The 26477-nt window shown below is 42.7% G+C and overlaps 1 protein-coding gene across 4 annotated transcripts; it reads left to right on the top strand.

Annotated features, from left to right (window-relative positions):
• The first annotated feature begins 707 nt into the window (after positions 1 to 707).
• Anxa7 (annexin A7) lies at positions 708 to 25580 on the top strand. 4 transcript variants are annotated; one of them, XM_006518452.2, is made up of 14 exons: positions 713 to 946; positions 7512 to 7566; positions 9269 to 9473; positions 11352 to 11453; positions 12906 to 12970; positions 13318 to 13383; positions 15895 to 15997; positions 16138 to 16232; positions 17821 to 17934; positions 18116 to 18286; positions 20358 to 20528; positions 20607 to 20682; positions 22159 to 22271; positions 24240 to 24878. In XM_006518452.2, the coding sequence occupies exons 2-14, from the start codon at positions 7513 to 7515 to the stop codon at positions 24360 to 24362; spliced, it is 1458 nt and encodes a 485-aa protein (XP_006518515.1). In that variant the 5' UTR covers positions 713 to 946; position 7512; the 3' UTR covers positions 24363 to 24878. The 4 variants fall into 4 exon arrangements, with proteins under 4 accessions (NP_001104264.1, NP_033804.2, XP_006518515.1 ...); NM_001374757.1 differs by having other exon boundaries at positions 900 to 1061; positions 24240 to 25565; NM_001110794.1 differs by lacking the exon at positions 13318 to 13383 and having other exon boundaries at positions 708 to 946; positions 24240 to 25580.
• The last annotated feature ends 897 nt before the right edge of the window (positions 25581 to 26477 follow it).

Below are 26477 nucleotides of genomic sequence, written 5' to 3'. Positions count from 1 at the left end.
CTGACCTCCACATGTGCCCACACTCAGAAATATATCTTATACAAATAAACTTTTTTAAAAACTGTAGTATAGTGGAATTGGCGTGTGCTGAGGTGTGAAGGCATTTGTCTCCATGCCTTACCCAAGTGTTTACCGTGGAGCCTTATGACCTGAATTCCATCCCTGAAAATCACATGGTAGAGGAAGGGAAACAATCCCTACAAGTCATGCTCAGGCTTACATACCCAAATACAATTTTGTCGTGAAAGTGAAAGCCATGGTGGAGAGCTGGCTCAGTCAGGTGCAAATGCCAGCCTGTAATTCTATCACTGAAAATGCATACGTGAATCCCAGGAGCTCACTGATCAGCCATTCTTGCCTTACTGCCCATCAGTCCCAGTAAGACCAACCTTAAAAAAAAAAAAAAAAAAAAAAAAAAAAAAAAAAAAAAGAGGTGAACATTTGGTTGACCTGTAACCTCCATTCATCACTTCACTATGTCTCTGTGTATGTTTTCTTTCCATGTAAGTGCCTCAAATACTTAGTTCTATATATGGTGAGTTTAACACTAATGGACCAGTAGAACTTTGAACCCTGCTTAGTTTTGTTTAATTCAACTCCAGTTCTGTCTACTCACAATTCCCTATAGTCACATGAAACAAACCTAGGTTCTCAGGATCCCCGGAGGCCTGGAGCTCTCTATCTTTGAGTCCCTCTGCTCCGCCCACTTGCGCGGCTCCACCCAAAGCTGCAGTTCCTTTCTACAGTAGCACCACCTGGAGTAGATTTACCTCGCTGAGATATAGACACGTGTTAAAACTAGCTGAGCCACCTGAGGGGCGCAGCGTCCCGCCCGAGCTTGGGGGCGGTCCAAGCAGCTAGCACCCTCGCGCCGCCCATGCGCCACGCCCTCTGGCTCCATATTGCAGGAAAGCGGGCTAGGGTGTGACGCTGCTTTCTCGTTCAGGTGAGGACTCGCACCCCCTCCCCTTGCTGTTCTTCCGTCGGTCAGTCAGCTCGTTCCCAGTCCCTGGTCTGGTCTTCCAACCGTAGTCGTAGAGCCCCGCGCGTGTCCTAACGAGGTGGGCCTCCGGGTGGCGGACGCGGACTCGGACGCGTTTCGGGTGTTTGGGGTGGGTTGGGCATGCTTTCCCTGCGTGCTGGAGGACTGGGAAGGTCTGTGGGTAAATCACTCTGTTAGGCTTAGAGTGGGATGCCAGGCAGCAGTGGTACCCCGCTTTCGGTCAGTTGGGCCGCAAGTGGCGGACTTAAGGCCCGATGGTGGCCCTGGTGAAGCCCCTTGCCAGAAGGCCGACTAGCAGCTCCGAAAGCTGGCTTTGGCTAGTGACTAGACTTTTTGGTGACACAGCAAATTTAGAGGAACTTGAGGAATTTGTGCCGTGCTTAATGACATCTAGGGCAGAATTCACAAGCCTGATATGTAAGCTCCGGTTTAAAATTCTTGGAAACTATTCCAGTAACAATCTAGATTTTTTTTTCCTTGTCCTTGACCCATATCAGCCGTCTAGGTAAGCAAGATGCAGAGGGGAATGGCTAAACCAAGTGAAAAGACGAAAGGTATTTTACTGTTATCCATTACATTCCTTAATTGCTGCCAGGTGATAGCGAGCCATTCTGATAAAGCAATCTGCCCCAATTACAGTACAAGTGTAGTGAGCTACGGTTTAGGCCAGGAAATCATTAGAAACAAGTGGAGTAAATAATTTTGCTCCCGCAAACTTAAACCACCCTTTAGCCCTCGTGGTTAAGTAGAGGGCTACCTTCCCACGCAGAGGACTAAGCCCTGTTTCCCTGTTATCCTCAGTCATTGCTTTAAATGGCCCTTCCGGAACCTAGAGGCGGCTTTTGGGAAACTGTTTCTGTTCTTGCCTGGCCTAAGTCACACTTCCTGTTTCCCTTCCCAGTTTGTCACCGGTCCCCACCCCCAACCCCACCCTTAACTTCTTAGGCCTCTTGCCAGTTGAGAGACTGACATAGATCCACCCTTTTACTAACTGACTCACTGGGTGGAGATGGTTTGGAGAACCAAGATTGGATTTTCCAAGTTTTTCTAAAGGTTGTTTGTAACATTGTTAAAGGGAAAACAAAAGCTCTGGTTCACTCAGAAGAGTCCTGTTAACTTCAGCAGAGCTGAGTAATTTGTTGAGTCACCCTAGGGTTTGTTAGCCTTTTACAAAAAGTTTAAAGTCTACTTTTTGAAGTGATCACATGAGCAATGTTTAAAGGGGCTAAAAGGCCATGAAAAAATGAGCTGCTTTGTCGTTATACCCCCCACATACACACCCACACCCCACACACACCCCACACACACCTGCATGCACTCTCCCAGTCAGGCTGCACCCTTTTCTGCTTCCCTGTCTCCTTCCTGTGAGCTTGTTTACTGAGAGAAGAAAATGGGTGTATTTCTTTAGCAGAACGCTTGTTTTCCACCTGGCTTTGTTTAATTTACCACGTGTGGTAGATGGTTTTATTAATGGATTTTTTAAAAGGACTTTTAGAAGGTGTATAGTTTATAGCTTCACTTTATGAATATTCATGATTCACTTATCGCTAAGTGATGTTTAGATTATCTTGAACTACTTTTCCTATTACAGATGATGCTATGATGAATAGCCTAGTACCTATATAAATGTGCATTTGTGAAGGTATTTCTGTGACCTATATGGAAATGGCATTTCATTTCTGGTACTTAATAATCTTCAAGGTGCACTGAAATTGTTTCAGTTTTTCATATGCTAATACCTAGATAATCTTTGCTTTATTTATTTTTGTTTTGTTTTAAAAATCTTGGTATAAGTCCTCTAGGCCCTTAAAGGTAAGATTTAATATAGTAGTTAAAATGTAGAAATAGAACTTTGTCATTGGAGTGATTCACTCTTTTATCTGTGTGTGTACATGCATGTGTGTACAAGTTTGTGGGGCTGGGTGCACATGCCACAATGTGCATATGGAGGTCAGGAAAGTCTTGGGTGTGGGTCTCTGGCTACCTATCCATACACCAGGCTAGCTGGCCTGGAAACTTAAGGGGATTTCTTGGTCTTTACCTCCCATCTCACCACAGAGGTGCTGGAATTAGAGATCCGAGCTAGCTTGCCCAGCTTCTGGGGATCTGAATTCAGATCTTCAGACCTCTGTAGCAAGCACTTTACACAGTCACCTCCCCAGTCAGTTCTCCCTCTCCAGAGGCATACATGTGTTCTCCTTTACCCTCTCTCTTCCTTTCTTTCCCCCTCACTTCCTATCTCTTTCTCTCCCTGATTCCTCTTTCCCCTTCTCCCTCCCTCCCTCCCTCCCTCCCACTTACCTCTGAGCTACAGAGTCAGCCTTTTTGTGACCCTAAGCATTATTTCACAAATTACTTTCAGATTTCCCGCTTTTGATCCTGACCTCTTTCATTTGACCCTCTGACAGTCCTTTAGAAGCTGCAGGCTTGCCTTACGTAATCCTGATGGTAATCAAGAACAGAGAAGAAGAAAAAAGAGAAAGAATTTAGCTTCTTTCTCTTTTTATGCACAGGTTTTTGGCTTTCAATTAATTGAGACCAGACTGAGTCAATTTTATTAATATGTTACTGTCGTAGTGTGTGTGTGTGTGGGGGGGGGTATGTGTGTATTCATGTTTCTGCATATATGTGTGTGCTGGTGTGTACAATCGTAGAAGCCAGAAGCTGACATTAAATGACCTTCTCTGTTGTTCTCCACCTTATTTTTGGAGTCAATGCCTTTCTTGGAAGCTAGCACTCTCACTGATTGCTTAGACTGGCCATGGAGATTCCATCTGGTCTTCCCAGCCCCTAGCTCTGGGGTTCCATATTGTGCTGTCACACCTGGCTTTTTACACGGACACTGGGGGTTTGGAACTCAGATTATTGTGTATGGCAAGCAGTCTACAGACAGAGCCATTTCTCCAGCCTCTGTTTACCTTAATGACTTATAAACTTTGATATTATATATTCCCAATCATAGCTTCGTGCCTATGATTATGTCAAGGGGCACTGTAATAGCACACTTATTATCACATCCTCTTATATTGGACACACAAAAAGGCTGCATGCATTCTTTTTCCTGAATAGTGTATCAGCACCCAGACTACTGCTTATTATGCTGAGAACTGAATTGAATGGATTTGTTATCTTTTGCTGTTGGGTACCTGACGCAGGCACTCTGCACACGAGGGTTATGCCACTGACCTGCACCTCTACTTGTTTGCTATCTCGAGGTGAAAGAAATAGAAGTCATTTATGTCTACATTGAGGATAAACACACTATGTTAAATTAAGCAAATTAGAAAATAGTTCCAGAAATGCCAAAATGCCGTGGTACCAAAGTATAATCAACATTAACTTGGAAGTTTTGTTAGAAATACAGAATCTTGGGCTGGTGAGAGGGCTCGGGAGCTAAAGGTATGTCCTAGCTTGGTTTCCACTGCTGTGATAAAGAAGATCTTGACCAGAAGTAACCTGGAGGGGAATGGGTTTATTTCATCTTGTACTTCCAGGTGACAGTCCATTATGAGGGAAATCAGGGCAGGAACTCAACAAAGGGACCTGAAAGCAGGAACTGAAGTAGAGACCCCAGAGAAGCACTGCTTTTTTTCTTGTTCCTCCTGGCTTGCTCAGTTTGCTTTTTCCCACAACCCAGTACCACCTGCCCACGGATGGCACTGCCCATGGTGACCCTCCCACCTCAGTCACCAATCAAGGAAATGCCCAGTAGGTTTGCCTAGAGACCAGTCTGATGGGTGCATTTTCTCAAGCGAGGTTCCCTCTTCTCAGCTGATTCTCGCTTGTGTCAAATAGGTAAACGAACAACTAACAATGTGTGTGTTCCCAAGCCTGACATTGTGAATTTGATCCCCAGAACTTATACAATGCAAGGAGAAAACCTAATCTCTCAAGTTGCCTTCTGATCTCCACAAAATGGTATGGGAATGGTAGCACCACCTGTGATCTCAGCAGGCTAAGGCAGTAGTTGCTAATTCAAGGCCAGCCTCATCTATAGATAGATAGATAGATAAATGGATGATAGATAGAGAGTTCCAGCTTACCTGTGCAGAAAGGGGGGGGGAGTGGGGCAGACTCTTAGTTCCCAATCTAGAACTATTGGGTCAGTGTACTCCTCAGTGAATTTTCAGGAGATTTGCATGTATAAAATAGGAGAATCCCACTTTTTGTTCATGGTATTATGTAAAGAAAGGAGAGATAGAGTTCCAACTAAAGGAAGATATGATGCATGAGCACAGGCTTGAGGGCCAAGCTGGTAAGGGTTAAATGAAGGAGTGATGCCTGCCTGGGGGTAAGAATGGGTTAAATGAAGGAGTGATGCCTGCCTGGGGGTAAGAGTGGGTTAAATGAAGGAATGATGCCTGCCTGGGGGTAAGAGTGGGTTAAGAGTGGGTTAAATGAAGGAATGATGCCTGCCTGGGGGTAAGAATGGGTTAAATGAAGGACTGATGCCTGCCTGGGGGTAAGAGTGGGTTAAATGAAGGAATGATGCCTGCCTGGGGGTAAGAATGGGTTAAATGAAGGACTGATGCCTGCCTGGGGGTAAGAGTGGGTTAAATGAAGGAATGATGCCTGCCTGGGGGTAAGAGTGGGTTAAATGAAGGACTGATGCCTGCCTGGGGGTAAGAGTGGGTTAAATGAAGGAATGATGCCTGCCTGGGGGTAAGAGTGGGTTAAATGAAGGAATGATGCCTGCCTGGGGGTAAGAGTGGGTTAAATGAAGGAATGATGCCTGCCTGGGGGTAAGAGTGGGTTAAATGAAGGAATGATGCCTGCCTGGGGGTAAGAATGGGTTAAATGAAGGACTGATGCCTGCCTGGGGGTAAGAGTGGGTTAAATGAAGGAATGATGCCTGCCTGGGGGTAAGAGTGGGTTAAATGAAGGACTGATGCCTGCCTGGGGGTAAGAGTGGGTTAAATGAAGGAATGATGCCTGCCTGGAGGATGGGGCTGGAGAGAAAGCTCAGTAGTGAGAGCACTTGCTGTTCTTCCAGAAGACCTGTTCTTCTCCGTTCCCGAGCTCACATGGCAGCTTACAGCTGTCCTTAATTAACTCTAGTTCCAGAGGATCCAGCATTCTCTTCTGTTCCATGGGTCCTGGCGAGTATGTTGTATACACAGGTACACAGTAGAGACCCCGGAGAAACCAATCTTTTAAATGAGAGAAAAAATTATTGACTATAAATTGGAGTCAGTGCCAAGGGGAGTAGAAGTTTGACCAGTAATTTTTTTTTCCCCTGATTTTAATGGAGTCTGAAGCTAGGACCAGGCAGGCTAAACACACACTCTTGAGTTATACCTCTGCAACACTGCCAGTGAGTTCTTCATTTGATACTTCAGCAGTGAATCCTTGTGGATTTTGGGTCATAAGAGTACTTCTTGGAAAGGGCAGCTATGATGACGTCCAAGGATATTGGAAAGCTGAGACAGTATAAGCTAGAGTACACAGGGAAGGTAGTCTTAGCAGTTACTAGCCACAGTGTTATGGTGAGACCTGCTGCAAGGACGTGCCAAGGAAATAGAATTGAAGAAGAAAGGAAGTCATTTCCACAGATGGATACAACTACCAGGTTACGTCCTACAGTAGAATACTGTCTCATTTACATAGTGACTGTTGACAGCTAAGGGAGGGATGTGGTCTGGCAGTGTGAGTATGTAATTCCACACCAGGCGTGACAGCCTCCTAACTACCTTTGTTTTCCTCAGGGCACAGGGCATAAATCTCGTGCCCAGGGATCATAGGTGTGAGCTACCGTGCCTGACGCATCAGTAGCCCCTGGTCTTCTACCTTAATCTCTTTTTTATTTTGGTGACCACCTATCACAGTTACATCCCACCCTGTCCCCTGTATTTGTCATTCTGCTTTCTTGCTAGTCTATGTCCAGCACTTCTTAGAACATTGTGTCCACCCTCAGCCACTCACTTACTCTCCATTTGGAATAGTGTCTGAGGTCACCCTTGCTCAGTAGGGCTTATCCCAGAGACCTGAGGCTTGCTGGTCAGTCCAGGCTGGCCAGCCAGTGAGCACGAGGATTTCACGTCTCCATCTCCCCAGTCACACGGCTGTACCACCACATCTGGCTTTTTACATGATACGGGGGTTTGAACTCGGGGTACTCAAGTTCCATAGTAAGCTCTTCACCAGGCTGCAGTTGGGGGCTGTACAGACTGTATGGCACAGAGGATAAAAGGAAACCTGTCAATCTTTGCTTACACTCTAAGTATTATTTACATTGTGTGTGTGACAGAGAGGATGTGTGCATTCTTCAAGTGTGCAGAAGTCAGAAGACAGCATGTAGAACTCATTCTTTCTGCCTACCATCTTTATCTGAGACATTGAACTCAGGTTATATTTCAAAGCAAATAGTCTTAATCCACTTGAACCATCTTTGGCCTTGTTATCCACATTTAGTGACCACCATTACACTGTGTGTATGTGTATGTATATCTTCAAAGGCCTTAAGATATACAAAAAAATTACAAAGGACTTTTTGTTGTTGTTGTTACAGAATGTCATACCCAGGCTATCCCCCCACCGGCTACCCGCCTTTCCCTGGATATCCTGTAAGTATTGCTATCAAAATACTAAAATCACTTTTATTTTGCATACAGTTGTTACATAGAAGTAGCCTGTGCCCTAGAGCAGGAGTCATGAACTAAAGTGTCCAGGGCTATAAATCGGTGAGAAAAGACAAGTGTTGTCTGAAAAATAATAGGATGTGTCATATATGGACAGCTGAGCTCTAGCCCAGTGTGGCCATGCTGGGAGACACACCCAGTGTTGCTAGATTAGGTTAAGACAGAAACCTGTATTTTATGTGAACTGAATCATGGTTTTATTGTTTGTTTTCTGAGAAAAGGTCTCACTGTGTAGTTCCAGCTGGCCTAGAATTTATATATAGGCCAAGTTGACTCCAAACTCACAGAGATCCTCATGCCTCTTGTCTCTGGAGTGCTGGGATTAAAAGTATGCATTACCACATCTGGCTCAAGGTTTGGGTTTTTTTGTTTTGTTTTGGTTTGGTTTGGTTTTTGGTTTTTTGTTTGTTTGGTTGGTTTTTGGTTTTGCGAGACAGGGTTTCTCTGTGCAGCCCTAGCTGTCCTGGAACTCACTCTGTAGACCAGGCTGGCCTCAAACTCAGAAATCCGCCTGCCTCTGCCTCCCGAGTGCTGGGATTAAAGGCGTGCCCCACCATGCCCAGCTCTCAAGGTTTGTTTTTTAAAACTTGAAAGTTAGGTTTTAAAAATGTTAATTATTTTCTAAGCCAATGCAACACATACACACACACTATATACATACATACATACATACATACATACATACATACATACATACATACACACACTAAATTACAGATCAGAGCACCTGGACTTGGTGATAGCTTTCCTAATCTGGGGGCTAAGTTCATAATTGAGGCTACTAAAAAGTATGTTACACTATTACTGTGTCCTGGGGAGAATAGAAGAAGGGCCTCTGCAGGTGAGTGATAGTGTGTATATCTTCACGCAAGCTAAATATATAGTTTTAAAGGAGAACTATGAATATGTTCTCAGGTCCCTGTGTATGAAGCGGGATTGTAGCAATCATTTTAGTTTTTGCAGAAGTAGACAACCCTAACACGTCTGTGATGTAATACAATAAGTAAAATTTTATTTTTTCTTGCTTCAATTCTGGAGGTGAGTCATGGAGTATTGAGTAGTGTGGAGTGGAAGTCTTGTGTGTGGCATTCTAGGTTCCCAGGCTCTGTTCACTGTTGATTCCTCCCTAGGCTGGAGGAGAGGGTCTTCATCACATTTCCATGTGCCACGCCAGTGAAGGAAGTTGTCAGCTTGGTTAGTTGGTCCTGAGAATTTAAGGTTTGATAAGAGCGGGTGTGCTAGTACATGCCTGTGATCACAGCACTCAGAGCTGGAAGCAAGAGGAGCAGAAGTTAGAGGGGAACCTGCCCATGTATAGTAAGGCCATACAGAAAGACGAGGGCGAAGGGGAGAGAGAGCTCACCAGCTGGTGCTGCCTCTGGGTTCCTGGAGAGAAATGGACTGCTCTTGTCCACCTCACATAGAATTGATTTTAACTGAGTTGTAATAAAGATCCTGACAAAGTGGAATAGAATTGATAAAGTTAATAATAAGATGGCAGAAATGATACATTGTGTGGGGGGGGGTTAAAGATGGGGGGGGGGTACCTGAAGACTCTTTGTTCTTTTTAAGTGGATCCTATATTTCTGCGATTCTGTCCATTTGTACATGTTTCTAATTTTTCCAGCCTGCAGGTCAGGAGTCATCTTTCCCCACTGCGGGTCAGTACCCGTACCCTAGTGGCTTTCCACCAATGGGAGGAGGTGCTTACCCACCAGCACCAAGTGGTGGGTATCCAGGAGCTGGAGGCTACCCCGCACCTGGAGGTTATCCAGCCCCTGGGGGCTATCCTGGAGCCCTAAGTCCAGGGGGTCCTCCAGCCTATCCTGGAGGTAAGTTAGGACTTGAGATTTGCTGAAGTGTTGTGTTTTATCCCCCCCTTACCCTCAGCGTTATTTCCTGTATTGTGAGAGTTCAGAGTTACTCTTAAGTTAGCCATGGAGAGCTAAAACTTAGGTAGTAAGCTGGGGTGATGAAGATTCTTAAGAGAGAGAGAGCTGGGAGACTAAAATATTCTCCTGTGATCAGGAGCTGTAAAGTTCTTGATAATGAAAGGCCTGTGTAAATCACTACTTGATTATTATTGATCTTAACTGCTTGAGAGGGACCGGAGTGGTGGTTCTCAACCTTCCTAATGCTGCTATCTCTAATACAGTTCCTCATGTTGTGGTGACTCCCCCAACCATAAAATTATTTTTGTTGCTACTTCATAACTCTAATTTTGCTACTGTTAGGAATCGTAATGTAAATATTTTTGGTGATACAGGTTTGCCAAAGGGTTCTCGACCCACAGGTTGAGAATGTCTGGGCTGGCGCAGTGGCCTTAGTGGGTAAAAGCAGTGACTGCTTCCAGAGGACCTGGCTTAGGTTCCAGCAGCCACATAGCAGCTCACAGCTGTCTGTGCCACTATTTCCAGAGGCTCTGACACCCTCTTTCAGCCTCCTAGAGCATTGCATGAGTATAGTGCATTGATGTACCCACAAAACACATGTATACATAAAATAACGAAATCTTAAAAAAAAAAAATAGACGTGCATAAACTTTAAATGACCTTTAGGTCTTAGGACCACTTAATCCAAAGACTTAAGGAAAACACTGTAGGGCTGGAAAGATGACTGAACAGTTAAGAGCACTTGCTGCTCTTACAGAGGACCTGAGGTCCATTCACAGCACTCACATGGTGGTTTATCAGACATCCATAACTCCATTTCCAGGGAATATACTGCTTTCTTCTGACTCTGAGGGCACCAAGCATGCATGTGGTGCACATATATACATGCAGGCAAAACACCCACAAAACAAAAGGAACAAATCTAATTTTAAAAAGGGTTGGTTTTTTTTTTTTAACTCACTATAGTGCCTTACATTGTTACTAAAGTTACTAAAGAAGTTAAATATATTAAAACTCTCTCTCTTCCTCCCCCTCCCCCACCCCAGAGGGTTTCTCTGTGTAGCCCTGGCTGTCCTGGAACTCACTTTGTAGACCAGGCTGGCCTCGAACTTAGAAATCCGCCTGCCTCTGCCTCCCAAGTGCTGGCATTAAAGGTGTGTACCACCACACCAGGCTCAAACTTTTGGTTTTTTAAGATAGGGTTTCTCTGTATATCCTGGCAATTCTGGCACTCACTCTGGAGACTAGCCTAGTCTAGAACTCAGAGATCTGCCTGCCTCTGCCTCCTAAGTACTGGGATCATGAGGCCCAGTTTATACTAAAGCTTTTAAAACTCAGTTTAATTTTTTTTTTGTTTCTGTATGTACATATGTGTACTTGTGTGTGTGCCCATGAGGGCCATGGTATGTTTGTATAGGTCAGAATCAGTTCTGTTCTTCCACCATTTGGGTTCTGGGGATCAATTTAGGTGGTTAGGCTTGGCAGCGAGTGCTTTTCCCCACTGAGCACCTCACCAACCCTTAAAGGTAATTCCCAGTGTCCTGTGAGTTGATGACACGTTGAATACACACATGGGATGACTGTTACAGCATTACTGACATGTATTTTCCACTGATAACAGTCGACATTTTTCATAAATATTCTCTGTATTACAAGACTTGTATTTTTTTGAGACAAGAGCATCCCAGAGTGACTTGTGACTCACTTGGTAGCTCAGGCTGGCCATCAGCTCATGGCAGTCCTGAGTGTTGCGCTTACCACACATGGCTCTTCATGAAGTAAAGCTTATTAAAATGTTGTTTTTCTAAATCTCTCCAGGCCAAGGCTTTGGGGCCCCACCCGGTGGAGCAGGCTTTTCTGGCTATCCACAGCCACCTGCACAGTCTTATGGTGGCGGACCAGCCCAGGTTCCAGTACCAGGTACGTCCCAGCTGTCAAGAGAGAAACCATGTTATGATTCTGTGAGCTTTTCAGTTGTCAAGCAGACTTAGATGATATTTGAGATAGTCTTCAGGGAATATTTATATAATTCTGTAAATAATGTTAAGTAGATAGTCTCAATTTGATATGAGATCATAATCAGTAAAATGGAGATGACAATTTTTTTTTCTATTAACTAGTCTGTCCTAAAGCCAAAAACAAGTTTTTGAAGGAACCACCTCCAGGATTCTATTCTGACAAATTCCAGATGAAATCAGAATTGAATTTAGTTCAAGCTTTTATTTTGTTTTGTTTTAAGATGGAGAGGAGCTAAATAAACAAATGGCTCAGCAGTTGAAAGCATGTACGGTCCTTGTAGAGGACTGGAGTTTGCCCAACACCAACATCAGGCTGCGTATAGCCACCTCTTCACTCCACTTCCAGGGATCCTACACATCTGGCCTCTACAGGCACCTACATACTCACATAATTAAAAATAAAATCTGTAAAAGAGATATAATACTTATTAGGATATTATTAAAAGATATATGAGACCCAATTTGATTTTTCATTTAATAAATCAATATTGGAAAGATTGGGGCTGGAGAGATGGCTTAGTGGGTTAAGAACACTGACTACTCTTAAACTCAAGTTCAATTCCCAGCACTCACATAGTGGCTCAGTTTCAGGGGATCTTATACTATTCTGGCCTCTACTGCCAGAAAGCACCCATGTGATGCACATACATACATGTAATCAAAACACTCATACACAAAACATGAAATTAAATATTAAGTTCCGTTCTTTAAAATAAAAGTAAAACACAAGATTATCCTATGAAGATTATGGGGTTGGGAAGAGGCTTGTTTCTTTGCTTGTTTTGAGACTTGGTCTCACCTATGCTGTCCTGGAACTTTTTTGTAGAATAGTCTGGTATCGACCTCACAGAGATCCTGCCTTTACCTCCAGAGTGCTGAAATAAAAGGTGTGCACTGCCATGCCCAGCCAGGATGATTATTTTTAAGAAATCATACGAGCTATCAAATCATACGAGCTATCATTGTCATCCCTATTCTTCGTGAGAGAAAACCACAGTGAAGTCATAAAAACTAGCATGTTCCTTTGGTTAGCCAGAGGCAGCCAGGAAGTGTCTGGGATTAACAGTGTGAGCCACAGAGCCTGAATAAAAAATTTAGAGGCATGGTGGAAGTAGGATGAAAGGGACATGTGACATGTGTATATGACATCAAAACACAGCATAGTTGTTTGGAGGGACACCGATGTGAACAGAGAACAATGACTGTGTGTGCAGAAAGGTGTACCAAAACCCACTGTTCTTCTGGACCTTAAAATGTCGCTTATCCCAGTAGTAGCTTGGATGCTGTTCTGCTTCTGTGCTCAAGATAAATGGTTTGCTGTAGCCTATGTTTGCTGTTTGCTTTCAACATACAGGTGGCTTTCCTGGAGGACAGATGCCATCTCAGTACCCTGGAGGACAAGCTCCCTACCCTAGCCAGGTACTTTTGCTTCTGCCTCCTTATGCATATCTTACTTCTACTTTTAAAGTTAGTGTGGGTACCTGGAACTCATCGTGCTGAGGGATGGCGCCACACTTGAGGGATGGCGCCACACTTCTGTGATGTAGTGTCTGATACATTTGGTAAGAGCAGCCTCCATCCTTCTCACAGGTGATAATGTTGTCCCTCTATCCTAGAGGATATGTGTATGCCCCCCGCGTGCATTGATTGTAGCTTCTCTGCCCTTAGTGATTACGGCTGTGACCTTGGGTAGTGGGTGGTCAGTCTGCCTCAGACTTATGAAGGTGGTTTCATTTTCTGTTTATAACTTTCCACTCTTCTTTCAGATCAATACAGAATCCTCTTCTTCCTATCCTGCTTTCCCCCCTGTTTCTTTGGATTATAGCAGTGATGTGAGTAAGGACTGCTACTAATACTAATGCTAGCTCCTCTCTGTATGCCAGCATGTGTTCCAGAAACTCACTGTGTAGACCAGACTGGCCTTGAACTTAGACTGATCCCCTGCCTCTACCTCTTGAGTCCTGGGATTAAAGGTGTGGACCACCACATCTGGCCTCGTTTCTGATCTCTAGTGTTATGTCTTACAAGGGTTGTATTTCCCCTCAATGCTTGGTAGAACTTTAACCATGGTAGCTAGTTTAGTCTGCTGAACTGATTTCTCAATAGCCCTCTAAGGTTTCTCATATTTGAAATCCTCTCCTCACTCTCTCTGTATAGGTCTCCATCTTCATTGTTTTATACATTGCTCTGTTCTTCTATGTCCTGTGCAAATTATAGGAACAAAATTGCTAGCCTTGGATCCTTCCCTTTTATCTTGACTTTTATAAACTAATGAAGGTCTGGCCCTTTCCCACTTGCCTTCAGCCAGGGTGGGCAAAGGACTGTGGAGCTGGGAAAGAGGCCCCTTCATTGTCCTCTTGGGTTTTGGTCAGGTTGACCCATCTCTCCAGACCTGTTTTCTCTTTAATTAAGAAAATTTAAACTTTAGCCTTAAATTTTAATTTTAGTTTTTTGAGACAGTATCTCATTATGTAGCCCTGGCTACTCTGGAACTCAATATAAATGTCAGACTGGCCTTGAACTCACAGAGATCCTCCTGCCTCTTTGTCTTAAGTGGTAGGGAATCTGCTTATAATTTGAAATTATATTGGTTACATGTTTAAATAATATTTGGAGATAGTAGGATAAATAAAACTTATTACATCTAAAAACAAATAAAAAACAAGCACAAACAAAACCTTGTCACGAGTGCTGTCTTCATCCCATCCCTTTTCAGCCTTGGCTTGAGCACTGTAAGAGAGCAATTGGCTCCTGAGATGCAGTCAGTGGTAATGCCTGGCATGTGCAGTATCCTAGGTTAATCCTTAAAACCACAAACAAGCAAACAGATGCGTTGATTTACAACATTGTATTTTAAACTTTTAATTTTGAAGTCAGACTTACAAACAAAATTGCAGTAATACTACACAGACTTTCTAGATTCTCCAAATGTTATCTTCCAACAAAAACACAATGTGATGATCAAAATCAGAAAGTTAACTTAGTGTGGCACTATTACCTAACCTACAGACCTTTTCCAAATTTTACTAAGTGTTCCAGTATTTAGTCCTTTTGGCTCAAGATGAAACCCAGGATGGAACACTGAATTATTGCCCTGTATCTTGAGTCCTCTTTGAAAGGTCCTCCATCTTCTTCGTTTATGACCTGGGCACTTTGAAGAGTACTACTATAGTATCTCTTGGTTTGGGTCTGTCTGATCTTTCCTCATGTTCAAATTTAGATCAGGCTATTTTGGCAGGAGTTGAACAGAAATGATTTTCCCAGCATCATGTCTGAAGGCACTTACTGTTGGCTCATTCCATCACCAGTTCAGGATGATGCCTGACAAGTTTCTACACCTTTCTACACGTTGCAAACTGTGCAAATGTCTTGACTCGTGACATACCTTTGCCCTCTAATTTTTAGTACATTTATAATTCTTGTGTAAAATTGTTTATTAGTATGAAAATAAATTTTTATTACCTTGTAGATTTGTGCTTGCAACATATTCTCTACTGATTCTGATTTGTCTCTTCCTCCTTTTTACAGCATGGGGATCAAACCCTGGGCCTCACTCACACTTACTAGTGTGCTACAACCCCAGTCGTTCTTCCTTGTTTATCTTAAATATAACATATGAAGCATATTGTACCCCCTCACTTCCACTTTGTGCTTTTCTCACCATTATACAAAATGTTTATTTCACTCCGGGCAGTGGTGGCACACACCTTTAATCCCAGCACTTGGGAGGCAGAGGCAGGTGGATTTCTGAGTTCAAGGCTAGCCTGGTCTACAAAGTGAGTTCCAGGACAGCCAGGACTATACAGAAAAACCTTGTCTCGAAAAACCAAAAAAAAAAAAAAAAGTTTATTTCATATCTTGGCAAATAAATAGACCCCATATAGGAAATGGAAAGAGATTATGCTATTTTTTTCTTATCTTAAAATCAAATGCTATCACTCATGTCTTTTTATTTACTTTAATTTTTAATTTTTTATTCTTTTCTCATACATTACATCCCAACTGCATTCCCCCCCCCCCCCCACCTCATCATCTCTTGTTGTTTGGGGATCAATATCTCCCCTTTTCTGTCAAAAAGGAAGCTAAGACATAAGAGGGTTGTAACTTTAATCTCACGAGTTTTACTCATGTTCTCATGCCAGTTTGGTGTGTGGCTATCTATTAGTAGGAGACAAGTATGTTTGGAAGGAGACTGGATCTGTCTGTTCATGAGGCCTGGTAATACATCTCATATCCTTGCACTAAAACCCTTGCATACAGACGATAACTGGATGAAGTCTCCATGTTGCCTTATTGTCCAAGAAAAGTCCTTACTTGAATTTTACCCCTTTTGTTGTCATCAGCCCGCTTCGATGACTCAGGGCACCCAAGGAACAATCCTCCCAGCCTCCAACTTTGATGCTATGAGAGATGCAGAAATTCTCCGCAAAGCAATGAAAGGGTTTGGTAAGGAAAATGGATTGTCTTTTCACACCTATAAGAAAAGTCTGTGCCATAATCAAAGTCCTTTGTCAACTCATACCTCGGTGACATCTGGTCCCCTGGAAGCATTTTCATCCTTACATAAATATCTATGACTCTTCCAGGGACAGACGAGCAAGCAATTGTGGATGTTGTGTCTAACCGTTCCAATGACCAGAGGCAACAAATCAAAGCAGCTTTTAAGACCATGTATGGCAAGGTATGCTTTTTCCCATTTAGTGAGAACAGCAGGATCTACCAGGTCTACATTCATGTCAGACTGAACGCTGTATTTTTACTAATACTGAGGGGGGATGGACAGATAAATGGACTTCACAGGCTCCAATGTGGTCCTGGCTACCTCCCCAGCAGTGTGCCTCAAATCCTTGCTGTTTCTCCTGGCCATGTGCTCATGGTCCATCTCTCCTCTTTTCCTCTCACTTCGCCACCCCCAACCAGATAACTCAAAATCCACCTATCTCTAATTCCTCCAGTCACTGGCTGTAGCCAGTTCTATTTAACTAATATTTTTAAGTCAAGGAACAAGGTGTGTGCAACCAAAGCTTGTACACGTAGGCCTGTTCCTTCCATTTAGCTCTCTAGTAAACAACACAAAAACACCAGTTTGTGAACAAGCTACAAACTAGACTGGGCAGGTTCAGAGACTATTAAAACCCAACTAGTCTATTAATAACCAGATAAATGCCCCATGACTTGACAACTGAGTCTTGCTCTGTCTCATGTGTGTCCTCTGGCGACATGCTCATGGTCACTGCCTCATAGTAACCACCTCCTCTCTCCTTCCTTCCGGGACCTTCCCTCCTCCCCAGGTCCATCTGCGTCTTCCTATCCTCTGCCCAGTCATGGAGTCCAGTCTTTTATTAACCAATCAGAGATGATTGGGCAGCATTCTTTACAGCACATTGGTTAAGACAGTGCCCTAAGGTTAGGCTGCAGTCTGGACAGTGGCACAGAGCTCAGCTTCTGAATACACGCGTACAAGACTAACCCTAGAGTGCGGTTTGCTTTATGTCATCTCTTTAGATATTTATCTTCTCAGTAAGACCAAGATAATAGTGATTATTTACTTCTTTATAGAGCCAAAAATATTTTCTTATACTAAGTAAATATCTGCTTATTTTACCTTTACATTAATTTATGTATTATTTTTGTGCGGATGACTAGATATGAGTATAGGTGTGTACATGTGATCATGCATATATGGAAGTCAGGAGTTAGTTCTCTCCTTCCACCATGTGGGCCCAGGCAGGTGTCTTTTACCCACTCAGCATCTCACCAGCCCTCATTTTGTTATTTTGAATTATTCTTTTTCTAGCTAGACCTCTGTCTTTGTATGTGGTACGGTTATTCAAGTGAATAACACAATGAATTCACCACTGAATTTCATCAGTTTCCTCATTGCTTTGTATATCACATTCACATTTGAAATTTTGACTTTCATAGTGCCAATTCCATTTAGTTTTTTTATATTTTCCTTAAAAGATTTAAGTGAGGGGCTGAAGATGTGGCTCAGTGGTTAAGAGCACTGGCTGCTGTTCTAGAGGCCCAGGTTCTGTTCCCTGCACCCACACGGCAGCTCACAACCCTTTGTAACTTCAGTTCCAGGGGCTCTAATACCCTCTTCTGGCCTCCTCTGTCATTTCAGACATGTGGTACTTAGACATATATGTAGGCAAAACAGCCATACACATATTAAAAAAAATTTTTTTAATTATATTTTGTAAATGATTTATGTGAAATAAGATACAGAAATCCTGTAAACCTCCTTCTCATATGTCATTACACAGGATTTAATTAAAGATCTCAAGTCAGAATTGAGTGGGAATATGGAAGAATTAATCCTTGCGCTGTTCATGCCTTCTACATACTATGATGCCTGGAGCTTACGGAAGGCAATGCAGGTAGGCTATCTGATTTCCTACCATGATTGTGTATTGCTTTATATGTGTAGCCTCACCGAATTTGATACTTCTGAACTTGCAGTGATGGATGAGGCACAGTGACTTGGTATCATTTGGAACACAGCTTGGTTATCTTCTGAGAACGCCCGTTGCTTCTGTGTAATCCTCTCGTTTCTTGTAGGGAGCAGGAACTCAAGAACGTGTATTGATAGAGATTTTGTGCACAAGAACAAATCAAGAAATTCGAGACATTGTTAGATGTTACCAATTAGAATTTGGACGAGACCTTGAGAAGGACATTAGGTCAGATACCTCGGGACATTTTGAACGTCTCCTCGTGTCCATGTGCCAGGTGAGTATAGTATTAATGACTGTTTGTTAGTGAAGGAAACATACTTTATTAGTAGTTAGCTCCTTGGACTATTGGTGTCTTTGTGGAACAACACAGAATGCAGTGGACAGATTTCTTCTAGTTATTACTGAGACTGAGTTCTGTATATCTGACTTTTGTAAGGAATAGAAAAATAACTTCTTTTAGATTTCATGAAATCAGAACCTTCCTGAGGCTCTGTGGCAAAGATGAAGGCGAAGTCTGTGACAGCTTAGCAGTGTCATGTCAGTGTGTTCCACAGTGCAAGTGCCAGAGGGTGGCGGAGCCATAGGAGGAGAGGCAGGAGTACAGAAGAGTACTGCAGTTGATGTAAGTGTGAGCTTTCCCAAATGCGCCCCAGTTTCCGAATAACAAAGGCTTAATTCTGAGTAAATGTGTAGGCCATAAACTCGTTCTTGTTCCCTAACTAGCTCATAACTTATGTAACCCATTAAACTACTCTATGTCTGCCACGTGGCTGGTTACTTCTCAGTTTCATGTCTGTCTCCTCGGAGTCCACGTAGCAAATCCTTTCCCTCGACTGACTGTCTCCTCAGAGTTCCTATCTTTCTACCAGTGCCCTCCCCACCTTATTAGCCCTGCCTTTTGCTAGTAGGCCATCAGCTTTTTATTGACAGGTGATGCTTCCACACAGTACACAAGACATTCTCTCTACAGTTGGCATCTACCTTATTATTCCCCAGGTATACAGAGAGAGGACAGGAAATACTCCAAGAGGGTATTTGGAATAGTATAAAAAGAGGAAGATGAGGCTGATGTATTTGACAGACACACAAAAGACTAGCCCACTGGTTGAGTATCAGGAGTTACTGGCTGCCTGCCTGTGCACAACATGACAGGATCTCAAGGGACCAAGATGTGGAGGAGGGACTCAGAGGAGCCATGGAGAGAGAGCTACAGAAAGCATACAAGATGTGTTGTGGGTATGGGATCGTGTGCAAAGGCTGGAGCTACAAAAATGAGAAAAGGAAACTGTCGGAAAGACTGAATTCACACAGGCAGAGCTGATGAGTGCAAAGCAGGAGAGGAGGTTAGGATTCAAGGATAGCAGGGGGCACAGGCAGAGGTGTTGAGTGCAAAGCAGGAGGGAGTCTCAGTTGGGTTGTCTTTATGCAGGGTTCGTGGCCCATCCGAACTTTTCTCAGGTGGGAAAAGCGAAGTCACTTCTTGAAAATGGAGACTATTGTACTTAAACCCAAGAGACAATTTGAAATTTCTTCCCTGAGTACCTTTAAAGTACTTTTACTTTTATTATTTGTGTTTGCAAGAGAATGCTAGAGGTTTCAGGCCTGGGCTCTGAGCTTCAGCCACCTTTTGAACACATTTTCCTGTGTGATGTTCAGTTACCCTTTCTCGTGCCAAGTACTTCTCAAAAGAGACGTCTCTAGCTTTAAGAAGCACCTTCCCATTTTGTTCCTCAGGTGGGCAGTAGGACTTGCCCTCTTCCAAACCCTCACATGTCAATTTTATTGAGTCTTCATGGTAAATTTATTTTGTTTTTGTTTTTGTTTTTGTTTTCTTTTGTTTCTGTTCTTGGGATTGAATCTAGGGGTTCATTCATGCAGGGCAGACTGCCTACCACTAAGCTATATTCAGCCCACATAATAAATATGTGTATAATAACAATGTAGTTAGATCTGAAATTTTTTATAGTCCCTTCTTAGAGTGAAATGCTTGGTACAAATCAAGTGCTTGCTGCTTTACAGTTTTGTAGGAATGAGACTCTACAGAGCGTTTTGATCTCAAATCCTAGCCGAAGAGAATTACCCTTTTTTCATTTGAAAGATAGTTTACAATCCCTTCCTTGTTAAAGACATCTTGTTGTAATTTAGCGCTCAAAGCTCCGAAGCCCTTACTCTAACCTTACAAAACCCTGACCATATATTCCAAAGTCCAAAACCAAGTGTCATGGAATAGTGATTTGGAAAGGCAGGGCCTTTGTGGCAGACTCGATGCAGCCACGTTTGACAGATCCCAAAGTGACTAGATTGGAGAAAGAATTTCATCTCTAATTCCTGCCTTCCTCTTGCAGGGAAACCGTGACGAGAGGCAGAGCGTGAACCACCAGATGGCCCAGGAGGACGCTCAGCGTCTCTATCAGGCCGGGGAGGGGAGACTGGGAACGGATGAATCCTGTTTCAACATGATTCTCGCCACAAGGAGCTTCCCTCAGCTGAAGGCCACTATGGAGGCTTATTCCAGGGTGGGTTTGAACTCTCCTGAAGATGTGCTGTTCATTTTACGATACGAAAATGCTTAACTCTGACATTTTTGTTTGCAGATGGCTAATCGCGATTTGCTAAGCAGTGTAAGCCGAGAATTTTCGGGATACGTTGAAAGTGGTTTGAAGACCATCTGTAAGGCACTTTTGCACTCTACCTTATTTTGTTTTTCATTGAATGGTTACAGTTGCTATAGTATCCCCAGAATCTGTTCAGGCAGAAACTGAGTGAATCCTGTATTTTGTATATGATTCTATGAGTGATTGATGGTGCGACCAAAAGGATTGTTTGTTTGTTTAAGGTGATTTGGCTTTCATTTGTATATCTTTGTTGAGTACTGCAAGAAGACCCCAGTATATCATAGACCTTTTAATGAATGAGAAAGCTCCAAGGAGCTAATAGTACTACCACAAAACATCTTTTTTAATGTAAAATTAATACATAATTTACTTATTTATTGAGACAGGGCTTCATGCTGTAGATCTAGTTGACCTCGAACTCACAAAGATCCACCTGCCTCTACCTCCTAAGTGCTGGGGTTAATCGCATGCTCTGCTTGTATATATAGCACACTGAGCATCATTTTGAGCCCTCAGAACATACCGTACTATTAATAAACACAGTAAGTGAGACTCTTTAATGTGTTTCTGGTGCCCTGACACCTAGATGTGTGGGAATTCTGTCCATAGATACTACAAGAATAAGAATATTACTGGCACCTTGGTGCTCGCATTGGGGTGCCTGAAATGTGACTGCACTAACTGGAGCTAACATGATATATTGCATGGTGTGCGCCCTCTGCCATCTGTGGACACTCACTTTGCTAAGTAACTTTCCAGTGACTCAAGAGTTCCAAATGCTATTTTCAAATCTTGGATAATCTGTTTTCTCTTTAACTATATTCGTAGCTTTTTCTCAGTCAAATGATATTGTGTGTGTATGTGTATGGTGATGAGACTTGAACCTAGGACCTTGTGCATGCTAAAGCCCTACCACTGAGCCATCCCCAGCCCCCAAATGGTACTCGTACATTTTTACATTTAATTGAACTCTCCCTGTGTGTGAGAGTGTGTGCTATGTGTGTTATGGGCATATGCATGCCATGGCACACACGGAAAATAGAAGACATTTCATGGAGGCGATTCTTGCCTTCCAGCTGTAAGTGGATCTGGGGGATGGGCTTCAGGGCTTTTCCAAGCACTTCACCGGCTGAGTCGTCCTCCTGGCTCTAGAAATTACATTCTTAATGCGAAGTGTTCAGATTCCTGTCGTTTGTTTTAGTAAGATGTTACTTAATCTGGGATACACTTCCTATAGACGTCATGTCGGGAAATGTAGAGAGTCTACATCAGAGCATCTGTTCATGCACGGCAACTGCACCTCACGATCCAAGAGAAAGTAGACTGCTAGCTAGAGGGAGTCCTCGAGAAGTGGAAGTTGCCTATCTGATTCAACTACAGAGATTAATATATGCTGAGGAAAAGATTATCAACACACTTCAGATTTAAAAAAAAAAAAAAATCAAAACCAGGCTTAGAGTAGTGCATGAAGCCACAGAGGTAGACTGGCTGGTCTGGCCAGGACCCTGTCTAAAACATATCTGCCTTGCAGTGCAGTGCGCCCTCAACCGCCCTGCCTTCTTTGCTGAACGACTCTACTATTCCATGAAAGGCGCTGGCACGGACGACTCCACCCTGGTCAGGATTGTGGTCACTCGAAGTGAGGTGAGGCAAGGGGACACTTTCTGTCAGATTTTACTTCATTGTGCGTGGTGATTTCTTCATTGGTCTTGATTATGAAACCCTTAGGAAAGATGTGTCCTCTGTGGGGATTACAGTAGTAAAACAGACTTCCGCCCTCAGGAAAGACAGCACTAAAGCTTTTATATTTGAGAAGGCCTGTGGAGAATATGGGTCTTATGGGAGATTGCTAGTTTTTGTATGTTTGTTTTACTTTTTTAAAAAGAGACTGAGGTCTCATTAACAGTGACTAGACTGGCCCCAAATATTTGGGCTTCAGTGATCTCTTGCCTTGGCTGCATAGTAGCTAGGGCTACAGACATGCGTTGTTGTGTCTGCTTTGCTTTTTTGTTGATATTTTTTTTTTTTTTTGTGGTGCTGGAAATCAAACCAAGGTACTTGTACATGCTAAGCAGTTACTCGGTCAATGAGCTAAGCTTCAGTTCCGAGCTTAGAAAAATCCATTTGGATATCAAAGTTAGCATCCTTATTAATTACAAAATAACCTTTAAATTCATCAGTTTCTACTTTTACTTTTTTGGTTTGTTTTTGGGTTTGGGTTTCTAGGAGATGTTGTTGTTGTTGTTGTTGTTGTTGCTGTATTGTGTTTTTTTTTTCCCCAAGACAGCACTTTTTATGTAGCCTTGGCTGTCCTGGAACTCACTTTATAGACCAGGCTGGCCTAGAATTAACAGAGATCCGCCTGCCTCTGCTTCCCTAGTGCTGGGATTAAAGGCGTGTGCCACCATGTCCAGCTTAATATTTTTAACTGAAAGCAAACATTATTACATAATACTAGAGGAGGTAGATTTGTTTGCTGGGGACAAACAAAATTTGGTGGTTTTGTGTTTTTTTGTTTTTTTTTTTGAGATGGGGTTTCTTTACATAGCCATAGAACTCAATATGTAGACTAGGCTGACCACAAACATATAAAGGTCTTCTTGCTTCTTGAGTGCTGAGATTAAAGGCATGCATTACCACAACCAGCTTAAAATTTGGGTATATTTAAATCCTTGATGTGTGTTTATTCTTACACCTAAATTCTCTAAGCAGAATCTATTCTATTTTTTTGTTTGTTTGTTTAGAGACAGGGTTTCTCTGTGCAATAAAATATACATAATAAAATTTACTATTCAAACCATTTTTAAGTGTACTGTGGTGGTAAATACAGTCACATTGTTGTACATTGTCACATCATCTAGAACTTTTTACATCTTGTAAAACTGAAAATTTATACTCATGAAATAGTCATGAAACAGCCACCCTCTTCCCTCTTCTCCTCCCTTCTGTCCTGAGTTGATAACACTGGGTTCCCCGGGTAGATGGACTCATAGAGTTCCTTCACTCAGTCTAGGCTTTACAGAATTCCTGACTGCATCATGTGTTGGAAGTTGAATTTTAGGGCAGCGTACCAACCCACCATATCTGTGTAGGACTGTGTGTCTGTGTATACTTGCCTTGCTTCTGCCTTTGTGTTTGACAAATGATGCTGCTATGCTTGTGGTACACACTAATCCCTTCAAGGCCCTGCTACTTCGTTTGGAAATTTAGCAAGAAATGGAGTTGCTGGATGATACTATAGTTCTGTAGAACCGCCATTTTAAACACCATACAGCTTTGCACAGTAACTACCCCATCTTACATTCCCATTAGGAATGTACACGTGTTTCCATTTCTTGGCATCTGTACCAACACTCACTATATTATTAATATTATATAAAGCTGTCCTGTTATCAGATAACTAGTGTTTGGAGAATAGCAAATGGTTCTTACATCGCATCTCTCCAGTGCTCTCCATGGCAAATGAGATCTTCAGGGGAGACGGCAGCGCTACTGTGAATGAAATGGAATGTCAGCCATTTGTCCTTCCCCATTCTGATTGTTATATAGTATTAAGACAACAAAAGCATTTTCTCTTAACAGATTTTTTTTCTATCCTGATATTTCTTACAGATTGACCTTGTTCAGATAAAACAGATGTTCACCCAGATGTATCAGAAGACCCTAAGCACAATGATCGCAAGTGACACGAGTGGAGATTACAGGAAGCTGCTCCTGGCCATCGTTGGCCAGTGAGAAGGGTCCTTTTCCCCTTTAAGGAATGAAGCTCTTCAGGACCTATCCTTCCATGCAATGAGACCTGCATGCAGCCATGTCAGATACCACCTGACCAGAGTAGTTTTCTACTGAAGACTGTCAGGGGGTGTGCTGGGTTTGCACATGTTGTTACTGCCTTAATTCTAATGTTAGGTTTTTTTTTTTCCTGTATCCAATCAGTGTAAAAGCCATATCAATGACGTAGTAATGTAATATTTGTAAAGCTTTGCTCTCACTGCTTTTATTTTAATCCGGATTTCAAATTGAATAAAAGTCACAACAATCTCTAATTCTGTTTAATGTTAAAAGAATGAGAGGATGGGAACGGAGTTTGTTAAAACACGCTGTTCTGGTTGATTGCAGAGTGTGATTTTCAGCTCAGGAATAAGCCACAGTAACTCGGGTCGATGGCTGAAGTTTCCTGGTACAAGTGGAATAAAACTCTCAGCTAGTAGTGTAGGACTGACAGGCCATGTAGTGTTCACCTAAATAACGTAGTCTATGCAAGCAAGATTGAAACCCCTCTGCCTCCCAAGGCTAGCTGGTGGCAGCTGTTAGTAATGAATCCCACTGTGTGGTGGGAGTGCCTTGTGGAACACCACACAGCTCTGACAGTGACGTCCTGTGCAAGGCTGGCCTTCTAAGCCACTGAGACCCCAGATGTTACATTATCATGGTAACCAGAATGCTCCTGAGGCAGCAGGAGCTTAACTGGAAGCACAGGAAACTGCCTTCTCCTCTTCCTCTTCCTCCCCATCCACGGCCCAGGCCCATGAGTAACCTGATTACTTCTGTGTCTCTACCCAATTCCCATGGATAAGGGCAAAAGCAAGCACCATTCTACATTTAATTGTCACAGGGAAAATCACTTATAAAAGCCTCTGTTTTCTATCTTGTAAAAACAGATTTTATGTGCACGAGTGTTTACGTGCAAACATGTACATGCACCCAGCCACTTGCATGCCTATTTTTCTCACAGAGACTGGGAGAGGGTGTTGGAAACCCTAAAATGGAAGCTACAGATGCTTGTGAACTATTGTGTGAGTGCTGGTATCTGAACCCAGGTCCTCTGTGTTTAGTTTATTAGAGTAGAGCTTTAATTTTAAGATAAATGTTTAAACAGTAAGTTTGGTCCTGTGACTTTACAGAAACAATAAAATTGTACACTTCTTAAAAACCACAGCTCTTTTGACCTAGAGTAATTTGTATGTTTTTTTTTTTAAAGATTTATTTATTTATTATATGTAAGTACACCGTAGCTGTCTTCAGACACTCCAGAAGAGGGCGTCAGATCTTGTTACAGATGGTTGTAAGCCACCATGTGGTTGCTGGGATTTGAACTCTGGACCTTCAGAAGAGCAGTTGGGTGCTCTTACCCACTGAGCCATCTCACCAGCCCCCATGTATGTTTTTTTTAAAAACAAACTTATTTTTATGGATATAATCTTTTGCCTATATGTATGTCTGTGTACCATGCATGCCTGGTGCCCGAAGAATCCAGAAGAGGGCATTAGATATCCTCAAAATAGAGATAGAGATGGTTGTGAGCTGCCATGTGAGTACTGGAACTTGAACCTAGGTCCTCTGGAAGATCAAGCAGTGATCTTAATCACAATGCCAGCTTTCCAGCTCCTCGGTTGTGTATTTTGGTGGTGGTTGTTTTTTAAAGATTTATTATATTTATATGAGTACACTGTAGCTGTCTTCAGACACACAAGAAGAGGACATCAGCTCTCATTATAGATGATTATGAAGCACCATATGAGCCATCGCGTGGTTGCTGGGAATTGAACTCAGGTCCTCTGGAAGAGCAGTCAGTGCTCTTAACCACTGAGCCATCTCTCCAGCCCTGTGTATTTTGTTTTTTAAAGATAGTCTTGTTTCAGAGTTAGTAGCTGGCTTTGAATTTGGAATCTTCCTGTCTTAAGCCTTTCAAGTGCCAGGCATAGGCATATACTGCCATGTCCAGCCCTGGGGCTTAACTGACATGTAAATGACAAATTTTAAATTTGCTTATATTTAAGTACACAGTATAGTCTTTGATAGAACTAAACTTGTGTAATGTTTTTCACAATCAAGTTTAAACTGTCACAT

The sequence above is a fragment of the Mus musculus genome, chromosome 14, assembly GCF_000001635.26.
Source record: "Mus musculus strain C57BL/6J chromosome 14, GRCm38.p6 C57BL/6J".
Taxonomy (NCBI): Eukaryota; Metazoa; Chordata; class Mammalia; order Rodentia; family Muridae; genus Mus; species Mus musculus.
The sequence above is the reverse complement of the archived record's forward strand: the minus strand, read 5'-3'. Positions and strand labels throughout refer to the sequence as shown.